Source organism: Corvus cornix, chromosome 7, assembly GCF_000738735.6.
Source record: "Corvus cornix cornix isolate S_Up_H32 chromosome 7, ASM73873v5, whole genome shotgun sequence".
NCBI lineage: Eukaryota > Metazoa > Chordata > Aves > Passeriformes > Corvidae > Corvus > Corvus cornix.
In genome coordinates, this window is record NC_046337.1 from 33,802,923 (window position 1) to 33,825,376 (window position 22,454).

The following is a 22,454-nucleotide window of genomic DNA, read 5'->3' on the forward strand; positions in this document are numbered from 1 at the left end:
TTTTATGTAAATTTATTAATAAGTATTTTATTTCACAGTTGACCAGAGAAAGAAAATAGAATTGGAAATGGAAGAGACACATATCCAGGCATTAGAGGTACAAATTCTGTTCTTCATACAAGAAAAAAAATAAAGTCTCTTTCTGAAAACAAGAGCTGGTACAAGTCCCAGACCTGCTACACATTTATTGTAAAGGACAAATAAATGGAGAAAGAAGTTTATTAATTTACTCAACGTGTTTGCTTTAATATAATGCGTGTCTTATTCTCGTAGACCCTCAAAAGAGACTGGGAATTAGAGTCTGATACACATTTAAAAAACGTGTGTGAAGAGCTGTCTGAAAAACATCAGACTGAGATGATCGCACTGCAGAATTCTCTGGAAATGCATTTGGAAAAAGTCAAAGCAGAGCTGGGACTTCTTTCTGTTGAGAACGCACAATCTAAAAGTATGTACCATGGTCTGGGAGGCAGCTGTTTTATTGAGCAGTGACAGCTAAGTGATTTTACAACATATATAAAAGCAAATACAAGAAGCATTTATGTAGCCCTATTTAAAAACTGGGACGACGGCATGAGACTGTCTAGACAACAGGTTGTAAATGAAAAATTGTTTAAAACTTGAATAGCATTGTTGCATTTTTCTTTCCAGAGAGTATGAGATGTGAGGCAAATATTAAAGGGAGGTGCTGTTTTATTTCCAGCTGAAAACCAGTTTTGACAGTTGCCAAGTTAATCAAAACCGTGATTAGTATTAATAGAAGCTTTTTCTAACAAAAAATTGCATTTGGATTATGAATAGTTAAGGCTTAATGGAACAAAAGTTCCACAAACTGGTGGTCTCTTGGCTAACTAACAGTGTGGGATGCAGAGAACTAGGAAGCAGGTCATGGAAATGTTTCACTTTCAAATACTTTACTATTCAAGCAAATCTATGATTCCCTGAAGGCTAGTGTTTAAGCTAGAGACATGCATTTCTATTTTTGTTGCACAGAAGTTGTACAGGTTATTCATTAACCGGGATGATGGAGTAACAGAACTAATTTTTATCTTTAGTGAAATGTATAGAATTGGAGAGGCAACACCAGTTAGCCATCACAAAATTACAACAACAGCTGCAGGCTGAGTATAACCAACTCCTAGAAGAGGTAAAGATGAAAAGCCAAGAAAAAGAACAGGATCTTCAGAAGGAGGTAAATTACATTTTTTTAGCTGTTTAGAGTAGTTGATTACTCTTTCTATAACAAAAAACTAGACCGTGTACATATCATTTGGGTGACCTGTTTGTATTTAGGGACGTTACTGAAAAAGCTTCATATACATCTCATGAAGCAGGTAAATACTCTGGGAGTTTCCATAGGAGTTCAAAACCTTTGGAATGCAGTTGCCTTTGTGCCATTTGGTGCCATCTCTTCCTCTGCATTTATATTCCTAATTCGCTGGTTCTCACATTTTGTTTTTATCTGGCTAATGCTTTATTTTTTGCCAGTGAGGATAATTGTGGCATCAGGAACTAATTCTTCTGTCTCAGAGGAGTAGGTGTAATAGTTAAGAAATGCTGCTACTCAGTATCTCTGGTACTGTCAGGAGCTGAGAGTGGTGGTGTCACTGTTTCCACCTATTTCTGACAGAAGTCTTTCTTGCATGTAAAATAAGCCCTGAGAACAAAATTGTTTAACAAGTTGTGGTGGGGGTTTTTTTGTTTGTTTTTAACACGTTTTTTGTAGCTGGACCAACTTCAGGTCAAGCATGAACAGCTCAAGGCTCAGTCACAAGAAGAAATCAGGCAGCTTTGGTCTCAGCTTGACAGTACCCGAGCAAATCGACAAGAGCTAAGTGGTATGTTCAAAACTGACACACTTTAATTTTTGCCTCTTCTTCATACAGAAGTACACATTATCGACACAAAATACTTTAGCTATGTACCAGAAACACACAGGGATGCCACAGTGTCAGTGGGTTGTAGCTCAATGATCTCTTTCTAGATGGAGGTGAGTCAGTGTCAGATGACAGGTCCTGCAGTGTCAAAAAGCATGGTATGACCGTGGGGAAAAGCTTACTCCTGTGCTTTTCCTTTCCCTTCCCACTGCCTTCCTGCACACTATAAAAGTCATCAGTGAAAACCAAGGGTTTTTTATTGAAATGTCAAATTAAGTATAATGTAATTATAATATATTATATGTATAATGTAATTATAATAATGTAATTAAAAACTGGAGAAAATGCTGGTCAGTGCAACAAAATGCTCCTATTTGTATTTCTGTTTCAAGACCCAGGTATATTAAATAAAACACCCAGTTTTGCAGTGTAGTGGTTGGAGATGGCATACACTTTTGAAATAAAATATAACATGTCTTAGATGTGTGTGCACGGACATGTACAACACATTAAGGAGCTTCTGGGAAAAAAAGCCCGTAGAGACCATGACTCTGCCAGTGTTGTCCTTGTGTTGAGACTGTAACATGAGGTTCTTGACTTCAGCTGGGGTAGTTAGAACAGGAGGCACATGTAACATACTTCAAATACTATTTCAGATTTTCTGAATAACATAACTGTAGGTAGCTTTTGAAGTATATTAGGGTTTTGTGAGAATTGGTTTGGTTTGGTCATACAATATATAAGTAATGTTTTCTATCTAGGCAGACTTTACCTTGAATATTTAATCTTTTTGTTGTGATATTACAGAATTATAGCACATAGGACTTCATAGTATTTGCTGGAATTCTTCTCTGTAGCCCTAATCTTTAACATCTCACATGTCTTTCCATGTTTCTAATCACTCACATTCCCATTCTTTGAAACCCTTTCTGTTTCTTCTTTCTTGAAGATGGTGAGACCAGAATGCAGGCCCATGGTCTAGGTGAGGATCTCTTTTGGTGTGTGAGATCTTAAAGGTGTTTTGTTTTACTCTGCTGTTCTTCATTTGAGTGATGATTTGACCATGCATTTGGGTTGATGGTAGGATTCAAATCATGGCAGCTGGATGATGGGATTGCTGCTCCGGTGTAAGAATGACCTGCCAGTTCAAAACAATTAAACACTTTTTTGCATTAATTTTGTGCCGGTAGACTTTGGTGGTTAGGCAAAACCTACCCTTGTCAGTTTGGCCTTGCCTTGCATATTGCACTGATGCTGTTACTTGTCCCTTCTTGTCACTTGGTTCCTCTGGTGCCCGTGCCTGGCAGCTTTTCCCTTTGGAAGCAAACTTGAGCCATGGACTTACTTTAGAGAATCATGAAATCATGGAGTGCTTTGGGTTGGAAGGGACCTTAAAGATCATCTCATTCCAACCCCCTGTCATGGGTAGGGACACCTTCCAATATCCAAGTCCCATCCAACCTGGCCTTGAACACTTCTTCTCTTACTTGTTCTGTTTGCATGTTCATTGTGAGAATTTTTTTAAGCCACAAGTGTGTTTTCTGGTTTTCTACACAAAAACACATTGTAACAATCAGTTGTGTTGCTCCTGGATGGCATCCTCTGTTTCCATCGTTTCTTAAGTTTCTCTTGTGTAACGTAAGCAACTGCTTTTCTCCAGGCAAGTAGTTTCTTTTCAAGGAACTTCTCCGAATTCCTTCTTCTTTAAACGTAGTTCCCTCTCAGTTGATTCTGTGGGGACTTGACTAACTTGAATTGTTTGGAAAGTTGGGCTTTTGGGAAAACTTACCTTTCTTGAGATTTTTTTCCTACCTTTTAACTTTCCAAAACGTTACTGCTGCTTTAATACAGAGGGTGGGGAAGAAAGCTCTCAGAGGGCTAATGAAAAGGCTGCAATGCTGGCCATTGTTCTCACTCTCTGGAAGGAGGGCAGCTTGCTGAACTTGCCTTGGTAGCTGCTTTCTACTGCATTCCTGTTTTATTGGTTGATTCTTTTAATCCAGTCAGTTCAGCCTCTGAGCACACAATGGGTAGCAAACCATCATTAAAGTAATCCAGAATTGATTTTATTTTCTTTCCTGTGATTTTTCGTTTTCTGCACAGTTTACACTCAAGCTGGTTTTGTTTGGATGGTTTTACCTGGAGCAAATTAAATGTTCTTGAATAATTTATTGCTTCTGGGTGCTACAACAGCAAGCAGGTGTGAAGATTAAGCAATAGTGCAGGACTCTGCATGTTACCAGCCTTGTGCTGGACTGCAAGCAAATGAGGAGAGTTAACAGTGTGTTGGTGATTTTGATTCATAGCATGGGGATGGTTTCTCTGAATGCAGTGTAACTGAGAATGTCTTCAGAGGAAGGAATTTTTGTCTTTCAGAAGTTCATTTTTCTTATCTCATTGCTATTTCCAGTAAATGGTTCTTACCTCAACCTGTGATCTCTGCCTTTTGTGACTCCCATTGAGAAGGGAGTGGCCTGTGGTGTTTTTAATGGAAGTATTAATGGGGGAATGCCATTCCTAAACCACTGACATTTGGGGCAACTAAATCTAATCTTCACGGAATGACTTAGCCTAAACATATGTATTCTTAGTGCTTGTGTTGGTTTTGCCTCTGTTCCAGAGCTAAAAGAGCAGCTCCTGGCTCGAGCATCACAGGTAAAAGAAATAGAGTGTTTAAAACAGGAGTTTGAACAGCAGCGTCAGCAGAGAAACAGGGAGCATGAAGCTGAATTGGAACAACTAAGACTTTATTTTGAAAACAAGTTAATTGTTGCTGAAGAAAACTACAAAGAAGAATTGAGTTTGTTGCATCAGAGACTTCGAGAACTGAAGAACTATTCACTGTCAGAGTTGGAAATGAGTCAAGATCAAGCAGGGGACATCAGGTGATCTTTTCTTTTTCCTTTCATTTTATGACAGCATGCTTCCATTTTCTTTTTCTTTAACATAAATGATGATGTTAGCATGAAACCTATTAGGACTGAGCAGTTGTTACAGTTGTTCTTTGCCTACTTTCAGTACTACGTCATAAATCATCAAGTTCATTTAACTTAATTCATGACGTATCACAGTCTTAAACTTTAAAACCCTTTTCTCAGTTCTTCTGTCACAGGTTTTGAAGAGACTGCTGAGAAAGAGAGAAGTGTTGCACTTGGTCAGCTAAATCAACAGCTCGAACAACAACAGGTAGGATTTTTGATATAAAAGTTCTACTGTTCTTTACATGACCTGTATGAAAACTGAAGTCGATTCCTAGCTCTTACAAAGTGTAAATTAATTTCAGATGTTTAGTAGGGTTTAATTATTTTTGACAAGAATGTTGTAAATTACCGACTTTAAATAGCTCTCAGCCTCAGAGAGGCTGTAGAGCAGAACAGCTGAAACGGTGCTCTGTAATTTTATGTGCTGTTTGGGTTATCTTGTGCTGAGTAAGGAGCTTAGCAGTTCTTCTACACAGGTGCAGAATTCATGGTGTTTCTCTTTTCTGTAGTTCTGGTAGTAATTGTCCTTGTCCTTGTTCTCTTCAAGCCAAGATGCTCTTGTGGCCCTTCTTTCATTTATGCCCCTATTTTCATGCACCTTGCTGTAACTGAAGATCTCAACATCTTTGCTCAACTTGTTTCAAGTTGACTAAGAGTTTGGAAAAGGAATTTTCCTTTGTCTCATTGAAAGATTCTCATAATGGTTTCTTAGAAGCTAAAGATCTCTTCCTAACCCATTATTTCTGTAGGAAGAACTTGCCTGTTTGCAGCCACAGCTTACAGAACAACACAGGCAAGAACTGGATTCCTTGAGATCCTCCCTTGCACTTCAGTATAAAGAGGACCTGATGAAAATAAAGATGGATCTGTCAGACAAATATGCAACAGAAACTGAGGCCATGAAAAGAAAGCATTGTTTAGAACTCAAGCAGCTCCGTGCCCAACTTTCAGAAGAACATTCTAAAGGTAGGATGGTCTGACATACTGGGAAGGAAAAAATTAAGCTGCTTGTGTGGCTTATATTTTTCTTTAAACAGGTTTATCTGAAGAAGTTTTCAACTTATTCATTTACCCTAAACTATGGGGAACATTTAACAGATGCTAATCCCTTTCATCAAGCACTTACGGGTGTGTTGAGATGCAGTTCCAAAGATGTGGTGACCTGAAGTTGTTTATTCTCTAGTAAAAACTACCAGAACTGTGGAGCATTTGCTAAAAGGAGTTGATCAGGTTTCCATTTTTGATGCCTAGAAGGGCACTGTCATACAAACATTTGGACTAACAGTAGGTAACTTAGTTAGTTAATTTAACACGCATGGTTATAATTATATTCCACTGTATGTTGGTTAAAAGGATTAGTAGAGCTTTTTTAATTTGCACTTATATTTCTTATCTTCAATTATTTATTTTTACTACTAGACAGAATATCAAAACAGCTTAAATTATAATGTTTAGAGATTTGTCCCATCTGACTTTTGGGGAAATGCCTTGTGTAAATAGTATGTACAAAAGAGGAGATTAAACTTCCATAAATCTGATAATACATTGCCCAGAAAGAAAGTCTGCTCCTCTGGCTGTTGCAGATCAGGAGGGAGGTCTTGCCATAGGTTTTATGATTATTGTGTGTGTTGATACTGGTAGATTCCCAAGGTGGTAATAAAATGGAACAGAATATAAAATCATCCAGCTAAGGGGTTCTCCTTGTCTTGTAGTTAGCATGGCTACTGATAAATTGCACAGCTGACAACATTCAGCTTTATTTCTGTGCATTAATAGGAGCCGTTAAAATAAAATAAATTTCAGTGTGTCGTTTTATTGTCTGGCTTGGATTTTTCTTTTATTTTTTCTTCTTTCCAGAAATCACCAAACTGCGTCTCCAGAGTGCTCAAGATGCAGCACGTCAGGTTGAGGTGGAGGTGGCTGAGCAAGTGTCTGTGCTGGAGGAAGAGCACAAAGCCAAGCTCTCTCTCTCCAGCTCTGAGAAACAGCATATTGCAGAGCTCTCAGAGGAAATAAGGCACTTAAAGGAAGAGATTATAAAACAAAAAGGTGTTTCTGACCAGAATGAAAAGCATCTGAAAGAAGAAATGGAAAAGGTAATTTGTACTACAGAACTGTTTTGTGTAGAGTTGGGCAAGTTCCAATCTGGTGGGAAGGCCAAGGGAGGGAGAGGCAGCACTTGCCTTTAAAAGTCCCTGGTTTGGGATAGTAGCTAAAGCTTTAAATGGATTTGCCTGGATAGACACAAATGTTGGAATACACTTCTGCTTTGGTGTAACTCTTGTACCTCAAAGTCTTAAGAGTTGAGAGAATCATACCTGCTACCGTCACTCTTACATGTTAAATCAGCTGTTCCATCTGAGGATAAACTTAGATTGGCTGTTAATTCATTGCTTAAATTGTTGCATATTTGAATGCGTGTGAGAATTAGATGGGTGAAGCTCTTATTTATCAAGTCCTCCTTTCCTCCCTTTTTAAAGAGCCATGGATATGTGTATCCTTTTCCAAGCTTAGAAACTGATGGAGAAAGCCAGAGACAGTCTTTTTTTGGCCTTCTGTCACTGAGCAATCATTTGCTGCTTTGGCTTCTGCTACGTGCTTTTTATGTGGCTTTCATGCTATGTCCAAGGCCACTGCCCTTGTCGTGAACTTGGACACTACATATAAAATGCTACTGGAACATAGAAGGAGAAGTTTAAAAGGGATTTTTATTCATGCCCAGTATAAACACCTAAGCTGCCCATAGCTGTATAAGTTGAGCTCCTGAAAAGAAGATAGGTGGCCTCAAGAGAAACCAACATAGAGTACCATATTAATTCTAGAATTTTGCCTTATTTTTTTCTTAATTTCATAACCCTAATTAATTCTTAATAACGCATTGAATTTAATGTGTGTCAGTTTATAAATTGTCATTTTAGCCTTACTTTCATTAGGAAGGGTTACTTCAAGGATTTAATCTTTCCAAGATCTTAAATGCCTGAGAGCGTTCACTTCATGCACTTCAGTTTGGTTTTAGTGGTTTATTCCTTTTTCTTTTAAATAATTGTCTTCACAGGTAAAATATAAAATTGCTGAGGATCACAAAAATGAACTAAGAGAAGAAGTCCAGAAAATAGAGAATATGTACAAAGAAAAAGAGAAGAAATGGCAATGTGAAAGTGAGGCCCAGAGAATGCTAGCAGAAGAGAAGTTATCACTATTGCACATAGAACTGCAAACCAGAGCAGAATCTGAGAAGCAAAACTTACAAAAAGAGTTTGAACTCCGTGAAGCTGAAATGATTCAACTTCAAGATCACCAAGCTGCCAAAATTCTAGAGCTGGAGAAGCTGGTGAAGGAGCAGCAAAACAGCTTGCAGCAGCTGGAGGACAGCCTTGCAGGTGCCCAGGCCGTGCAGAAAGCTCAGCAGCAATACGAAGCTGACCTGAAGGCAGCCAAAGCCCTCATGGCAAAAGAAATGGAAAAGGCCACACTCTGCCTGCAGGAAGAATGTGCACTGAAGCTCCTGGAAGCACAAAACAAGTCAGTTTCCCTGAGGAGTTCACTCATTGTTAGAGTTGCTTTTTCTTGTTTTAAACTGAATGAGTGATAGTGTAGGGAAGTCACTTGATGGCATTATCTAACTTATATATGTAAAGCTTGCTGTCCCAAGGAACAGCTGTGCTGTCTATTAGGATCTGCTGTAGGATTTTGCTTCATGTAAAGGCATTTCATCTAGTCTAGCAAATAAAATGAAGTGTAGTCGAGTTTTGCATGCTGAGAGTACAACACAGCTGAAAATCATATACTTTAAAGAGAAGTGTGACAGGATATACAAGTGGAAAAATTCTCTAAATATTTTTAAACAATTTGAATGAATGTAAACAAGCTTTTCCTGGTAAATGGAGTTTGTGCTAACCATTGAATGCTGAGGTTGATGGGGCCACCTTTGGTATTCTTTAGTTCTGGTTAGATGCCTGGAACTGCTGTTTTTCTTCCCCTTCCTACATCTGTTGTTTCAAGTGAATTAAGGAAAGTAAACCACATGTTGGTATTTGCATGCATTGCTTCAAATTTATCCCTTCTTCCCTCCCCAAAAATATGTTCACAGAACAAGACTGGAGAAGTAATGACTGTAAGAAAACACTGAAAGCAGCAACTTAACTTTTAGATAACTGGTTTTTGGTTATTGGTGTCTGCATGCAAAATACTGTAGTTACTGATTGCAGTAAGTGGCAGGACTTCAGATCTTCTGCATCAAGCTTTAAGCAGAACCCAGAGAGATGAGTTTGGAAGAGCCCCCAGGTATCCCACATAGACTTCCACAGTGGTTTTATGTCTGTCTTTAACAGATGTTTTTAGAGGCGTTTCTCATGACAGTTCATTTATTTGCAGACAACACGTTTGAGATGTAACAATGTATGTACCATGAGATACTGTCATGGCAGTATTTCTCAAACATGTTGCTCTGTATTTGTAAGTTAATAGGGGTGCCAGTCTCTCTAGCAATAACCAGATACTCCCAAGTGACATTGCAGAAACCTTTAATTATGTGGCTATGAAATCATCATTGTGGCTTGCTTTGAATTCAATTCTGTATTTGAAGCATCAAGTAAAACTTGTGGAGGCTGAGGTCTATTTATTTTCCTTTGATTTTTATTTATTAGTTCAATTATTTAAAAAACAGTGACTTTTTTTGACAGTAGTCTCTTAATGTTCTTGGAAATAATATAGGTTTATGGAGGAGCACAAAGCTATGACTCAGACATTCACAACTGAGCAAGAGATTCTTCTCCAAGAGCTGAAAAATAAACATGTGGATGAGCTGGAACTCCAAAGTCAGCAGTTACAGGAGAAGCATAAGCAGCAGATTTTGTCTCTGACAGCTGATTTTCAGGCAAAACACCAAGCTGAAATTGAGACACTTAAAGCTACACTGGAAAGTAAACAGCAGATTCAGCTTGAAAGTTGTGTTGCTGAACTAAAGACAAAGCATCAAGCCCAAATCGATGAGCTGGAGGTTAAACACTTATCAAATCTGGATTCCTTGGAGTCTTCCTACCTATCTGAAATTCAGACTATAAGAGATGAACACAGTCAGGCTCTGGAGAAGCTACAGCTGCAGCACAGGGAGCAGCTCCAAGAGCGGGATAAAGTGCATCAGGCACAACTGCTTCAGGAGATTGAGATGCTGAAATTAAAGCATGCTGAAGAGCTTCAGCTTTCCCGAAATAGTTTGAAAATTGAGCTAGCTACTATTCATATGGAAAAGCTTAAAAGCATGGCTCTTGAAGCAGAAGAAGCTCATAAGGTGAGTCAGAAAGAAAACCTGGCATAGGAGGTGAGATTTCATGGCACATAGTGTGGGATCACCTTTCCCCTTGTTCTCAGGGGATATTTTTACCACCTCTTTGTGCCAGCACTGACACATTGTGTGTGGCCTTATTATGAGCTGAAATATGAAACTGCAGCTGAAAATTAAATCCATCTGTTTCTTCCTGCCCCAAATGCTTAGTCTTGTGAGTTTTCTATATCATGTGTGGAAAAGGTACAAATGAGGTATATCTTTTAACATAATTAAGGTTGGAGGGTCTCCATTTTGGGGCTCAGATCTTCTCTCCCTAGTAGAGCTATTGTGCAGTTCTTCAGAAAGTGATTAGAACAAAGTAAATGCAATTCTAGAGGTTAAGCCACATCTCTAGAAATCTAAAGATCCTTCTGAATAAGTAAGGATTTACAAAACTTTTACTGGATAAGAAAAGGAAACCCATTTAAATGCTATAGAGTGTATGTATATGGATGTATGTATGCTCATCCTTCGTGAAACAATATTGTTCCTGCTTACTTAAAAAGCTTTGATACAGCAGAACATGTGCTTGACAAATGGGTTGCAAAGATATTTGTAGTTACTTTTTATTCCATCCCCTTTTTTTAATTAATGCTTATACAGGATGATCTGAACACAGCTCTTCAAAATCAAAGGCAGTTGCTGGAAGAAGAAAAACGTCTGGCTCTGGATCTCTTACGTGAGGAAGTGTTGCAGATGGAGGAAAAGCACAGGAAAGCACTCCAAGAGCTTCAGGATCTTCATGAGAAAGAAATTAGGAAACATAAAGAAGAGTACTCCAGGGAGTTGGAAGAAGAACTGGGAAAACTAAAAGTACAGCATGAACATGAGCAAGAGGTCAGAGTACTGCTAATACCTAAACCCAAAACAATCCATGTTTTATCATAAAGTAAATTCAGTTTTATTAAGCTTAGAAATAAGGCTGTATATCTAGATGCTTTTTGAATTTTTTTAACAGTGCCAATAATAAGAAGATACAATCTGACTTCTGTGGATGCAAGCAGCCGCGAGTGTTATATATTACATTTGTATAGTAGGAGAAGTCACAAATGAAGCTTTATCCAAAAGCTTTATCCAGTTATAACCACAGAACACGTTAAGTTAAAATATTACTAACTTTTGCTTTTTCACTTACTAAATTGAAAATTGGGTGATGTTCCAAATAACTCTTAAATCACTTTTAGAAGAATAGATTGCCTGGGGAGGAAGTTTCATTAGTTTCCTGGGAGGTTCTAATGGTTATCCAGTCTTCAAATGCATCATCCTAGAAACAGGATTTGTGTCTATTCTGATGACTACAGTGACTCTTCTCAGAGAGAGTAGTAGGGAAAAAAACCCTAAATGAACAAAAATCTCTCAAACCTTTCTGTTGTATCTCAGGATAATTGCATTAAATAGAGATGTGTGATGTTTGCTCCCATTTGAACAAGGGAAATCACATCTTTAAAAAAATATGTTCTCCCTGTGTTTCTCTCCCCCTCTTTCCTCCTTATTTCTTTGAATTTTTTTAGGGAAGTGTCTGTTGCAAAGAATAAGCCGGGAATACTTTGTTAGTCTGACCTGATGGCCTCATGAATACAGGAGATACTTGATACGTAATGCCTGGTTGCTTCTTATCTATTTTTATCAACCTGCTTTTTTCTATACTCAGCATGATGATGGACAGAAGCACTGTATGACCTTGAGGATTGCAAATGTACTCTTAAGAATTTGATTGAGCCTGATGGGTTTGGTTTGGTTTCAGTTTTTCCTTAATTCTAACACTGTGGCTAAAATATTTGATATTCCTTCCTTGCCTGCAGCTGTATGCTTCTGCATCAGCTTCTGAAGTAGAATCTGTGAGAACAGCTCTTCTGGCTCAATTTGAGGAGGTAAAATTGAAGCAGCAGCTTCAGTTCCAGGAGGAGATTGAGCTGTTGAAGTGTCAGTCAGAGGTGCTACTGGAACAGCAGATTGCACAGCTGAAGGTAGGCTCTGGTGAAAATGCACTGGGAGTGTGTTTCGCTGAAAAAAAGCAATTGGTATAAGATTTTTGTTCTTCAGCCTCTAAAATGGCGGTCTGAGTGAGATCTCTCCCATGCTTCACAATGTTAGAACGAGAAAAACAGCATTGGAAATAAAGCAGTGTTCTGTGAGCAGTTGTCTTTACCATAGGGTTGTCTTAAAGTCCTGAACTGGAAATGAAGTGTCCTTCAGCCAAAACCAAAACAATCAGTGGAACATGCTCTGATCAGCATTCCTTGTGTACATGTTCAGTTTGTCATTGGAGACTTTTTCTTCGTGGTGTCTACAGAGACTGCACCCTTGGCCTATCATCCCATGTCTACTGCACATACTGTGTGTATGTGGCAAAAACAAATTCAGTGTTATCTAAGCTTTTACGGAGTGTGTGAACTCTATCTGAGATATTTTGCTGTTACTGTTGTTCTTAATCTCTGCTTTCATTGATTCACCATGATAAACACCATGATAAGTGTTTTCGAGATGTTTCCTGCCTCTGACCCTCTGTATAGTCCTGATGACTATTTGACCTCTCTCTCGCTGGTTCAGCTGTCTTTTGAAACAAAGGGGAGAAGTGTATCCTGAAAAGCTGCTGCAGGTATTTTTGGCAACTGCTGTCCTTGGCTGAACCCCAGCCTTAAGGCCACAGAAGCTGGGACTGGTCTGAGTGTTGTGCAGAAACTCCAGAAATGATCCCTGGTTTTTTTTCTCTTATGCTGCCTTAATTAGCACTTGAGACACCAGAAACTTCACTATTTGTTGAAATTTTGCCAGGGCTAATTCTCCTGCTGGTACAACTGTCTATGGATTCAGTTGGGTTTTTTTGCCTTGTGAACTTGATGACTGGTGTTTTGTCCCAGAAGAGACGGGCTTGGATCTCTTTGCAGTGTGAGACTGAGCTGTATTGTGGGCTGATACAGGTTTTTACAAGCCTTTTCCTTCCCACCCCCCTGTGCTGATTTTGCAGTTGTCTTCATGCCAACCTGTTCCCTTGGTTTCTTCTCTCTGCCTGCCCTAGCAGATTTGAGGTATTCAGAATTGCTGTCTGTGCTCTGACATACTCTCTAAGTGCTTCTGAGAAGAATAAGCAGGCTGCTTCAGAGATTTTTGTCCACAAATGTCATGTTCTAGGTCAAGGACAGTTGTCATTTTTATCTTCCTAACTGCTAGAGCATGGGACAAAGACTGGGTCAGTCTTCTGCAAATGATCAGCTCAGGTGACTGCAGGTCTTCTGCTCTGAAGTCTTATTTCTTGCTCTGGGGAAAAACTGTTTTTTTGACTTGCCTGTGTAAAGAATAGGTGGCCATCATCTTGGAATGTATTGGTGTTCATAGATAAAATTGTGCCTCATTAGTGCTGAATACAGAGGGACAGTCACTGTCCTGGTTCTGCTGGCCGCACTATTTTTGATTTTGATCACAGTTTCAACATGATTTTGTTGTTTGGAGGTGTTGATGTGTAAGTTACTGCTTACTATTCTGAGAGGTAAAGTGTGTATGTCTAAAGAATACAGAAAAAATCTGGGGGATGTTTGAGGTTTTTTGGGAGAATGGTGGCGGTTTGGACTTTTTTTTTTTTTCTTATCTCAGTAAATCCAAGAATATGTGGTTTATGCAGGATGAATTTGAAGCTGAGAAAAAGGTATCACTACATGACAAGGAGCAGATGTTGATTCAGGAGAGGGAGAAGGTACAGGCTGCTCACCAAAAGGAACAAGAAATGTTATCAGCCCAGCTGCAGGAAAAGGCAGCAATAATTATCCAGGTATGGAGAAAATACTTTCAACCTAGATTTTAAATGTGCATTTGGGGTAGTATTTTAGCACAGGGCTCTCTGTATCAATGTGTATATAAAGGGACTGCAAGTATAATTCTTGGCATATTAGACATGGGGAAACAGAGCAACACTAAGAATTTCCTGACTGGGAGTGCATTACTGTTTCCAGCTCTTCTTGTAGGACTTGATGAGGGTTGAGAAAATTGGCATGGAAGAAGAATGCTTTTCTTTCCTTGCAGTTTTCTCCCAAATAGATATTTTGACTTTGTACTAGTTTGAAAACAAACTAGTGTGAGACACCAAGTCAGAATAACAATTTAATAGGGAAATAAAAGGAGGGGAAAAAAGAAAATAAAGGCAGATAACACTGGGTTAAACTGACAGCATCAGGATACAACCTGGCACCCTGTTAGTCAAGGTGGTGGTAGCAGTCTGGTAGAATGGTGGCTGCAGTCCTCTGAAGCGGTGATCCTGTAGAAAGAGGGTCTGCTCTTCCTCAGAAGGTCCAGTGGTGGCTATGTAGCTCCTGTCCTCTGGAAATCCAGTGGAAATGTCTGTCTCTGGTGTTCAGAATCTCAGATTATATCCAGGATGGAATGCTTGGTTCCTCCTTCTGGGTGGAGCATCTCACAATGGGGTAATGAATCATGAGGCCAAGTGTTGATTAGGCTCATTAACAGAAGATAGTCCGGAGGGAGTTCTCTCTGAGTCATGTGGCAGGACAATGATGGGCCATTAACAGAAAGATAGTCTGGGGGGAGGAGGCAAGGAAACACTGCCCCACCTGATTTCAACAGCTCATGAGGATGGTAATAGAATACACTGCAACCCAGGACAGACTTATTTTCTAGCTTACTTATGAGACAGAGTTTCTAACAAAATGGCAGTAATTTGTTTGGCAGCAAAATCTGGAGCTAGGGGTAGGTATATACATAGAAATATATATTTTTATCTATATGTAATCATATATTTTAATGAGGTATAGGTATCATCTGAACAAATAAATATGAGGAGATAAGTAATTTTTCCAGAAACCGGTTTTCAGGTAGAGTTTATAAAGCAAAGTTTAGGCAAAATTGTTGACTTTGTTGTGTTGTCACTGTATTTCCATAGCTGGAAAAGAAAGTGGCCTCTGTAAAGCATGAAATAGAGGAGACCAACTCTGAATTGGAGACACTCCTTCAGCGACGGGACAGAGAACACCAAGAAGGAGGGAATTTGGTAGCCTTGTTGAGGTCTGATATTGAGCAGTCCAAGGAAGAAAGGTTTGTTCATCTTTGCTTATATAATGCTTAGTGCTTGGGGTTTTTTTGAGGTTTTTTTGTTTGCTTGTTTTCTCACTTCTCATAAAGAAATCAATAACTAGGCAAAACTAAGCCAGCTCAAAATAATAGTGTGGGCTGATGATACTGCTTTTATTTGCAAATTATTTTGAGGTTTTTTAAATTATCAAGCTGTTCTGACATGAAAAGCAAGTTGGTTTTTTTCCCTGCTCTTTTTCTTTCAGTCTGATGAAGACTTTGGTGTTTTGGGGTTTCCACTGTCTTTAATCTTGGAAAAAGCTGAAAAATTGCGAGAGGTTCTGTGACCAAGAGGCTTTCAGTTAGAGTGAATTCGTTTGACATGTCATGGGGATGCATGGACTAGAGAAACTGTCATGCTGAATAAGCTTCTAGAATTCCTTCTCGTCTTTAGGAAACTGGCTTAGTGTTAATCTTAAACCTAAAATATTTTCCTAAATAGAAATAGGGCTTTTGTTGTCAGGTCTGCCAGAACACCTCTAGTTATTTTGGTGTCACTGATACTGTAGTAGTAGACATATCTTCCTTGCTGGTGCTTCCACAGGTACGGAAGGCTGAGATGCTTGTGACTGTAGTGTGATCTACCTGTGGAGAGGACAAAGGTGCTTTGCTGTGCCAGCTCTTTAAAAACAACGTGGGTTTTGTGAGTCATCTGAATGATCTTCACTGATAACTGCCCAACCATGGCAGATACCCATTTTAGACTGTCAGGTTTTCAGTAGGTTCAAAGTGTCTTTCAAACCAAGTGCATGCAATTTTTCAAGTGTTCAATATGCTTTTGTTCTAGGGAAAAACTGCATGAATCTTATCAGCATGTTTTGAAACTGCTTATGGAGGTGGTGAAGGCCACAATAGCTATTGAGGACCTTATCTGTAACAAGATTGGTCTTTGCCTTGATGACAGTCTGGCTTCTGGAGATTCTAAAGAAACTCAGAGTATTATGGAAGAAATTGGATTAATGCAGTATTTTAAAGCCAAAGAAAACCATCACCTAGAAAAAGGTGAGTACAAATCAGCAAACCTGGATGTAGTCAATTCATATTCTTGAAAACTGCCTTTTCATTTCCTTCTGTATGGGTGAAGGTCAGAGAGTATCTCTTTTTGCAATGTTTGTGTCTTTCAAAGTTGCTTCACACTTAAGATAGTGTCTACCAGTGTTCTCTCAGTTTAATTCTTTTAATAGTGCAACTACTAAAATGTTGTTAGAAAAGCCTGGATATGTTACAGGGCAGGAAAGATGGACTTGGTGAATGCAGAGTTCCAGGTCTTGATGTCTAGCACAAGATTCCCAAACCTTGTGAGAAGCCCTCTTGATTTCCACATCAAGTTGTTGATGTGTCCAAGTTTTCACCTTGTAGTATATGTCCAGGACCGTATCACTGTCTGATGTCGGTTATCTGTGTGACCAGTTTTGTGGCTAGCTGTCACTTTTCTGTGTTTTTCAACAGCTTCCTTGTTTTCAGTAGAGGAGCTGCTTGATGAAACTCTCACAGAAGACAACCAGCTGTCTCCAGTGACTGATGAGGTGTCTGAGTTGAGCCAATACTTATGTGAAAGTGTTTTTGCAAAGCCTGAATTGGCGTATGAAAGTGAAGAAACGATACTGAAGATTTGTCATCGTTTGCGCACTGCAGTGGAGAGACTTCTGGAACTGGTTACAGAGTCAACTAAACAAGTAAAGCTTTTTAATTTGTACAGATCAACCTAGTCTAGTGGAAGGTGTCCCTGCTCATGGCAGGGGTTTGGAACTAGTTGGTCTTTAAAGGTCCCTTTCAACCCAAACCGTTCCATGATTTTGTGTATAACACTGAAAATGTGAAATCAGTTTTTAGTCTGTGTATTTAACCTTTTAACAGATCCTGTGGGAAGGCAATAAATTGGTCAACTTAAGTAGATTTAAACTAGGATTTTAAAATCATTTGGTAACTTTAGGAGACCAGGAGTTTTTTTGAGGGGGTTTTATCACACTTCACATTGATGCTTTTTCAACACTGATAAACGGGTTCAGGAAAACTCAGCCCAATGTCAGAATGCTTGGGCAATATGTAGATAGCAGAAACAAACATCCTTGTATTTATATACTGCTTTAATTGTGACAAAAGGAGATGCGCTTAATATCATAGAAGAACTTGAGTATTTCCATACTGAGTTTTGCAGTGTCTAGACTGTGAATCTGGGGTGGATATATGAACACTGTATACATCTGAGGATTGAATTTAGTGTGACAACAATTCGTTTGTTGAGTAAGGAAGTCCCTAATTGAAGAGAGAATTGAAGGGGAAAAACATGTCTGAAATTTATCTACTCATCAGTTATTTTGTGAAACCCAGAGATATGTGTCTGTGTGAAATATATATTCGCTATCTTCAAAAATCCCTCCTAGAATGAGATGCATAAGTATTTACTTTTAGGTACTGATGATGGTTCTACTAAGACATACCTAACTTGTGGTTAAAGCACTTGCCAAGCTATAGCAGGTCTGGGTTCTAGGTGACCCTCATCAGCTGTGATCCAGCATACTTTGCTTACTGGTGGTGTACCTTGGAAACCTGATGATGCATGGACTTCGCTGTCTATTAGACATGACTGAATCTCTTGAAGAATTTAAGTGTAAGGAGGCTTTGAATTTCAAGTGGCTCAGAAAGTGTTGAGTTAAGCAGTTTAGCCGGTAGGGAGGTATTGCTTTTTATGCACAGTGAAGAAACTTACGTTCCTAAGCAAGACTTGTGGCAAAAATACTGGTATGCAAGTACAGGGATTCACCAAAGTGTCCAGAGGTTTTGGGCAAAGCCAGCTTAGTACTAAAATGAAACTTCAAAACTTGGACCTTAGTGCATAAATGTTACTAAATAATTGAGAAGATGTTTGTTGAGATGTCTGCAGTATTATTACATTGCATGTACATCTGAGGTCTGATGCTGGGGAAATTATTCACTTGTAGCTGGAGAAGATGCATGAAAACCATGCGCAGTTTGAGGAAGAATTCAGCCGCTGCAATCGGGAGACGGCCCAGGTGGTGAGTCAGCACCAGGAGCTGATGGAGTGCCTCAGTGAGGAGAGTGAGGCCAAGAACCAGCTGGCACTAGAGCTTCATAAGGCAGAGGGTAAGAAAAGGAAACTGAGTGAGATTGAAGTGTCATTTACTCAGAGCTTGTTCCATCCAGTATCTATGATGTGCTTTCTGTATCCTGGATTTCTTGGGCTCTAAATCTAACAATTATTCTTACTTTCTGAAGATTCTGTTTCTTCAAACCTCAGTCATTGGCAGAGGATGTGTTGTAAGCTCATTCCAGGCCATCAAAGCTTAATGATCCCCATTTGAATTCTACAGATTTAGAGACACTTTTTGATGTGTCAGCCTCATAAAATCTTGATAATCTTAGAATACATTAACTAGTACATTTTATTCCTTAAGATACTTCAAAAGCCTAGCTACAGTATAAACATGAATCATCTTTTACTACTTCCATTTTATGTCACCTTCTATTGTTTAGCAGAAATTGTTTACTCGTGTTTTCAAGCTGTTTTTTCCCAACAGATTAGTTTTTCTATGGCTTTATTTGCATTCTGACTTGGCTTCTAGGCATTATTGAAGGCTATGTTGCAGAAAAAGCTGTGTTAGAAGAGGCCTTGAGCCTGAAAGAGGAATCTGAGCGGCGTCTTGTTGTGGAGCTGGAGAACATGCGGGAACGCTTCCAGGAGCTAACCCAGGAGGAAGCAATTCTTGGTGAGAAGAGACTATAGCACTCCTAGTGCAAAACAAAGTTGTCTTCAGTCAAGGCACATTGCAATGTCTTTCTATCATGGATCAGAGTTTGGCTTGATGACCTAGTGAGCAGCTCAGACTGGTACACAGGTGAGAGGGTCTTCCTGTAAAAGCAGAAAGCTCTGCAGACATGGATCATGGTCATCAGGAGCTTTGTGTCACAATAAAGATGAAATGCCTAAAGGTAGGCACTATCTGTATTCGATACAAATTCTTAGCGATTTAGAAGATGGAATGGATCACAATGCCCTATTCTTGTCTTGTACGTGTGTCTGTGTTTTGATTTCTAGGAACACCTGTTGCTAATGTAGCACAAAAAGAAGGTTCAGGTTTGTAATGACCTTGTTTGTGGATTTTTTTTCTTGCTGTGTTGCTGTAACAGAGTGAACAAATTGATAACTTTTAATTTTAACAATGAGGAATAGTACTTCATAATTAGGCCCAACAGGTTACTGGGTTTATAAGTATGTTGGCCAGAAAAAAGGTTACGACTTCTGTGATGCAAAATTAGGAATATTCAATTCAATTATGAGTATTTGGAGGGAAAAAGATGTTTTGCTGCCATTAGGCTTAAAGTATACTGTGCCACTGTCTTTGTATTTGCCAGCTTAATTTTTTTTGAGGGGATGGAGTGCATTGCAAGCTGGCTGTGAGCTTCTAGTGATACAAAGTGGGCTGTCAAAATGAGTAAATTAAGTTAAAGAAGGGTGAGGTGACATAAAACAGTGAATTAAAAAAAGTACAACAAGAACTGAAGGACGTCTAAGGGAGATGAGAGAAATGTAACTGAATGGATTGGTAGGTCAGAAAAAAGGAAAGCAGAATGGTAGGGAAGGCTAGTAATGGAATAAAAAAGGAAATCAGAAATAAGCAAGAAGGATCCATAGTAATACACTGATTTTGAAAGTCTAGTACTGAAGTCAAATTTGTGGATGCCAAATTGAAAGAGGAATTTTTTTTTCCTCCAGAAGTCTGCATACTTAACTCCTGAGTGGCTAACGTTTAGATCTGATAAATTCATAGTTGCCATGATTGTTTTGTGGTCTACTCAAAATATAATTTTCCTATTGTTTTTTTAGATTAATTTTATTTATACACACACATATATTCATGGATTCTTGCATATTCACTGTCTCTTGTTTCTGGACTTTTTCTTTTCCCCAGAGAGTGTGAGCTGAGTAAACCAAATCAGTCAGGTGAATAAAAAGTTACACAGGTAAATTCCTGTTAGAGTTAAAAAGTTGCACTGAGCTTTCTTGCCCATTACTGTATCTTTATTCCTTCTGTCCATTCATATCTCCCTCAAACACTATTTTTAATTTAACCTATTTTTGGTAGCCACCTCACTGTCCTGAAATTTGCTGCTGCCCTCTGAATGAGAGGGAATGTAGGACCGAGTTGGTTATGGTGTATTTTGGGATTGACATTCTCCCGGGAGCTGCACCCCAGCTCTTGCCAGCAGCTCCTTAGAACTTGAACAGTTGCTTTTGCTGCAGGGGCCGAGTCCTGAAATCCATCCCCTTTCCCCCACCCCAGCCATCTGTAGTACTCTTCCTCAGGTTTGGAATTGTTTGTAGTATGTGGAAAACATGATAAATATAAATCCTATTGTTTGGAGTTGATTGACATGGGCTTATTCCTTGAAAAGCTGACGTCTCCTCCCGTTTTTCATGTGGAGTACTAATGTGAGTAGAATGGCCTTGCTGATTAAAACTCTTTTGGAATGGAGCTTGGTATTTGCTAATGATCTTGGGAGTGGGCGGGAATGTGCTGGCGCCTTTCCGAAGGGGAATTGCATGATGTGAAGTAGCATTAATAAAAAAAATAGCAGGTTTGTCTCTACAAAGAAACAAATCTGTGAGCTGATGATCTATTGGTGTGTTGCTTGAAATTCTATTTATACACTTGGGGAACATGTGCTTAAAAAAAAAAATTAAAAAATTGTCAGAGAGATTGTGCTGAGGTTACCAAAATTTGATATCTGCTTTCTATGAAATACTGCTTATTCCAGGTAAAATCTTTTTGCCTAATTATTTTTTTCAATTAACTTGCTTTTCTGTCTGAGGAGGTGACTCTGTAGGTCAGTGTTACCTAATCAGTATTTTGTTCCTCATAAAGCATTAGTGTTCCTCTGGAAGCTATAAAAGAAGCCATCAACCACGTTTCTTAGGATATAGGAGGCAAAATTCTTGTGCTTTTTTTCCCCAAGTACCAGTTCTTTTCCATCAGGGTCAGTCTACATTCATGACCTTCCTTTGGGTGCCCAAATATCTGTAGCACCTGACCTTGCCCTCCTCTCTGCACCATGTATTAGCAAATACACTAGAGTGCTATTTTATTCACATTATTCCCATCTCCTGCTTGGCAAAACCCAGCTCTTGGCAAAAGGTATTCTCTGTCATGCAGCTATGGCTGGGATTGAGTGTCCTAAGGGAATTCAGGCTACTGTTGGTTTTTTTCCTGCGGTTTTTTTGGTTGCATTGCATGATACGTATGATACATTGTATGTACAATACAGCTCCAAGGGGGTTGGGAGAGAAATTAGGGGTGAGTCTTCATTTCATGCATTCTGCCAGAGCCTGAGTTACATCCACAACCCAATGAACTTGTGATTATTTACTGTGATTATTTAAAAATAACAGAAAAAGTAGGGAGTGTGGCACAGTGATTGCACTGTGCTTATTACATAGGCTGTAATTAATGCTTGGAGTGAAATGTAGTTGGAATGTCGCTGTAATCCACAACAGGATTGCTGTGGAGCTCGAGAGCTTATGTAGTCCATGTTTTTGTCCCAAACTTTCCTTGTTTCTCTTTGTCCAGCTTTTTTTTGTTTCCAGAGCCAGAGACTTCACAGACCCTGCACGTTGTTTTCCATTATTCTCCCTGTGGTGACATTTTTCCCAATGTGTAGTGTACATGTTGTTGCATCATTCCAAGCCTGTTACACTTATCCTTTTATACACAAACATGGAAATTTTCATGATTTTTTGCTTAGTTTCAAGGGTCTAGAAATGTCGTTAAATACCTGTGGATAGTGAAGCCCTAGAAAAAATGTTATAGGTAGGCTGTGGTATCAAAGATTTGTAAGAGCAGCTTGTAATGACAATTAGGTTAGAAATCACTTCCATTGAGTTGGTCATACTTCAAAAAGGGAATTGTCTGTTCTGGAAATTGGGCTGGATGATTTCTTCAGGTCCTTGTTGGATCATAGACTTACCTTTAACCTATGACCAAAAACATTTGAGGTGAATAATGGAACCTTTGAAAAGTAAAACCATGAGCTCTTGCAGGACCTTGCTTTGCTACAAAATAGACAGACTTCTTTTTATGCTCAGGTTACTAACTATATTGACATTGAAGTAGCTTTTCTCCAAGAGTGTTCACAGTAGAGTCTCAGTTTTGGTCTCCTAAACAGTGTATTCAG

General features: G+C 39.0%; 1 protein-coding gene across 8 annotated transcripts in view; it reads left to right on the forward strand.

The window, feature by feature from the left end:
* PCNT (pericentrin) overlaps positions 1-22,454 on the forward strand; it is a 74,202-nt gene that overhangs the window by 17,861 nt on the left and 33,887 nt on the right. For 5 of the 8 annotated variants that reach the window (XM_039554661.1, XM_039554654.1, XM_039554655.1 and 2 more), the window contains exons 11-29: positions 39-97; positions 274-448; positions 1,056-1,192; positions 1,727-1,838; positions 2,827-2,859; positions 4,498-4,762; positions 4,976-5,063; positions 5,608-5,824; positions 6,716-6,954; positions 7,914-8,380; positions 9,572-10,148; positions 10,788-11,021; positions 11,987-12,151; positions 13,804-13,950; positions 15,076-15,227; positions 16,051-16,265; positions 16,713-16,939; positions 18,206-18,368; positions 18,848-18,991. In XM_039554661.1, the coding sequence (XP_039410595.1) occupies positions 39-97; positions 274-448; positions 1,056-1,192; positions 1,727-1,838; positions 2,827-2,859; positions 4,498-4,762; positions 4,976-5,063; positions 5,608-5,824; positions 6,716-6,954; positions 7,914-8,380; positions 9,572-10,148; positions 10,788-11,021; positions 11,987-12,151; positions 13,804-13,950; positions 15,076-15,227; positions 16,051-16,265; positions 16,713-16,939; positions 18,206-18,368; positions 18,848-18,991 (3,816 nt within the window). The remainder of the gene's footprint in view (positions 1-38; positions 98-273; positions 449-1,055; positions 1,193-1,726; positions 1,839-2,826; positions 2,860-4,497; positions 4,763-4,975; positions 5,064-5,607; positions 5,825-6,715; positions 6,955-7,913; positions 8,381-9,571; positions 10,149-10,787; positions 11,022-11,986; positions 12,152-13,803; positions 13,951-15,075; positions 15,228-16,050; positions 16,266-16,712; positions 16,940-18,205; positions 18,369-18,847; positions 18,992-22,454) is intronic. The other 3 variants (XM_039554660.1, XM_039554662.1, XM_039554656.1) reach the window with 2 other exon arrangements.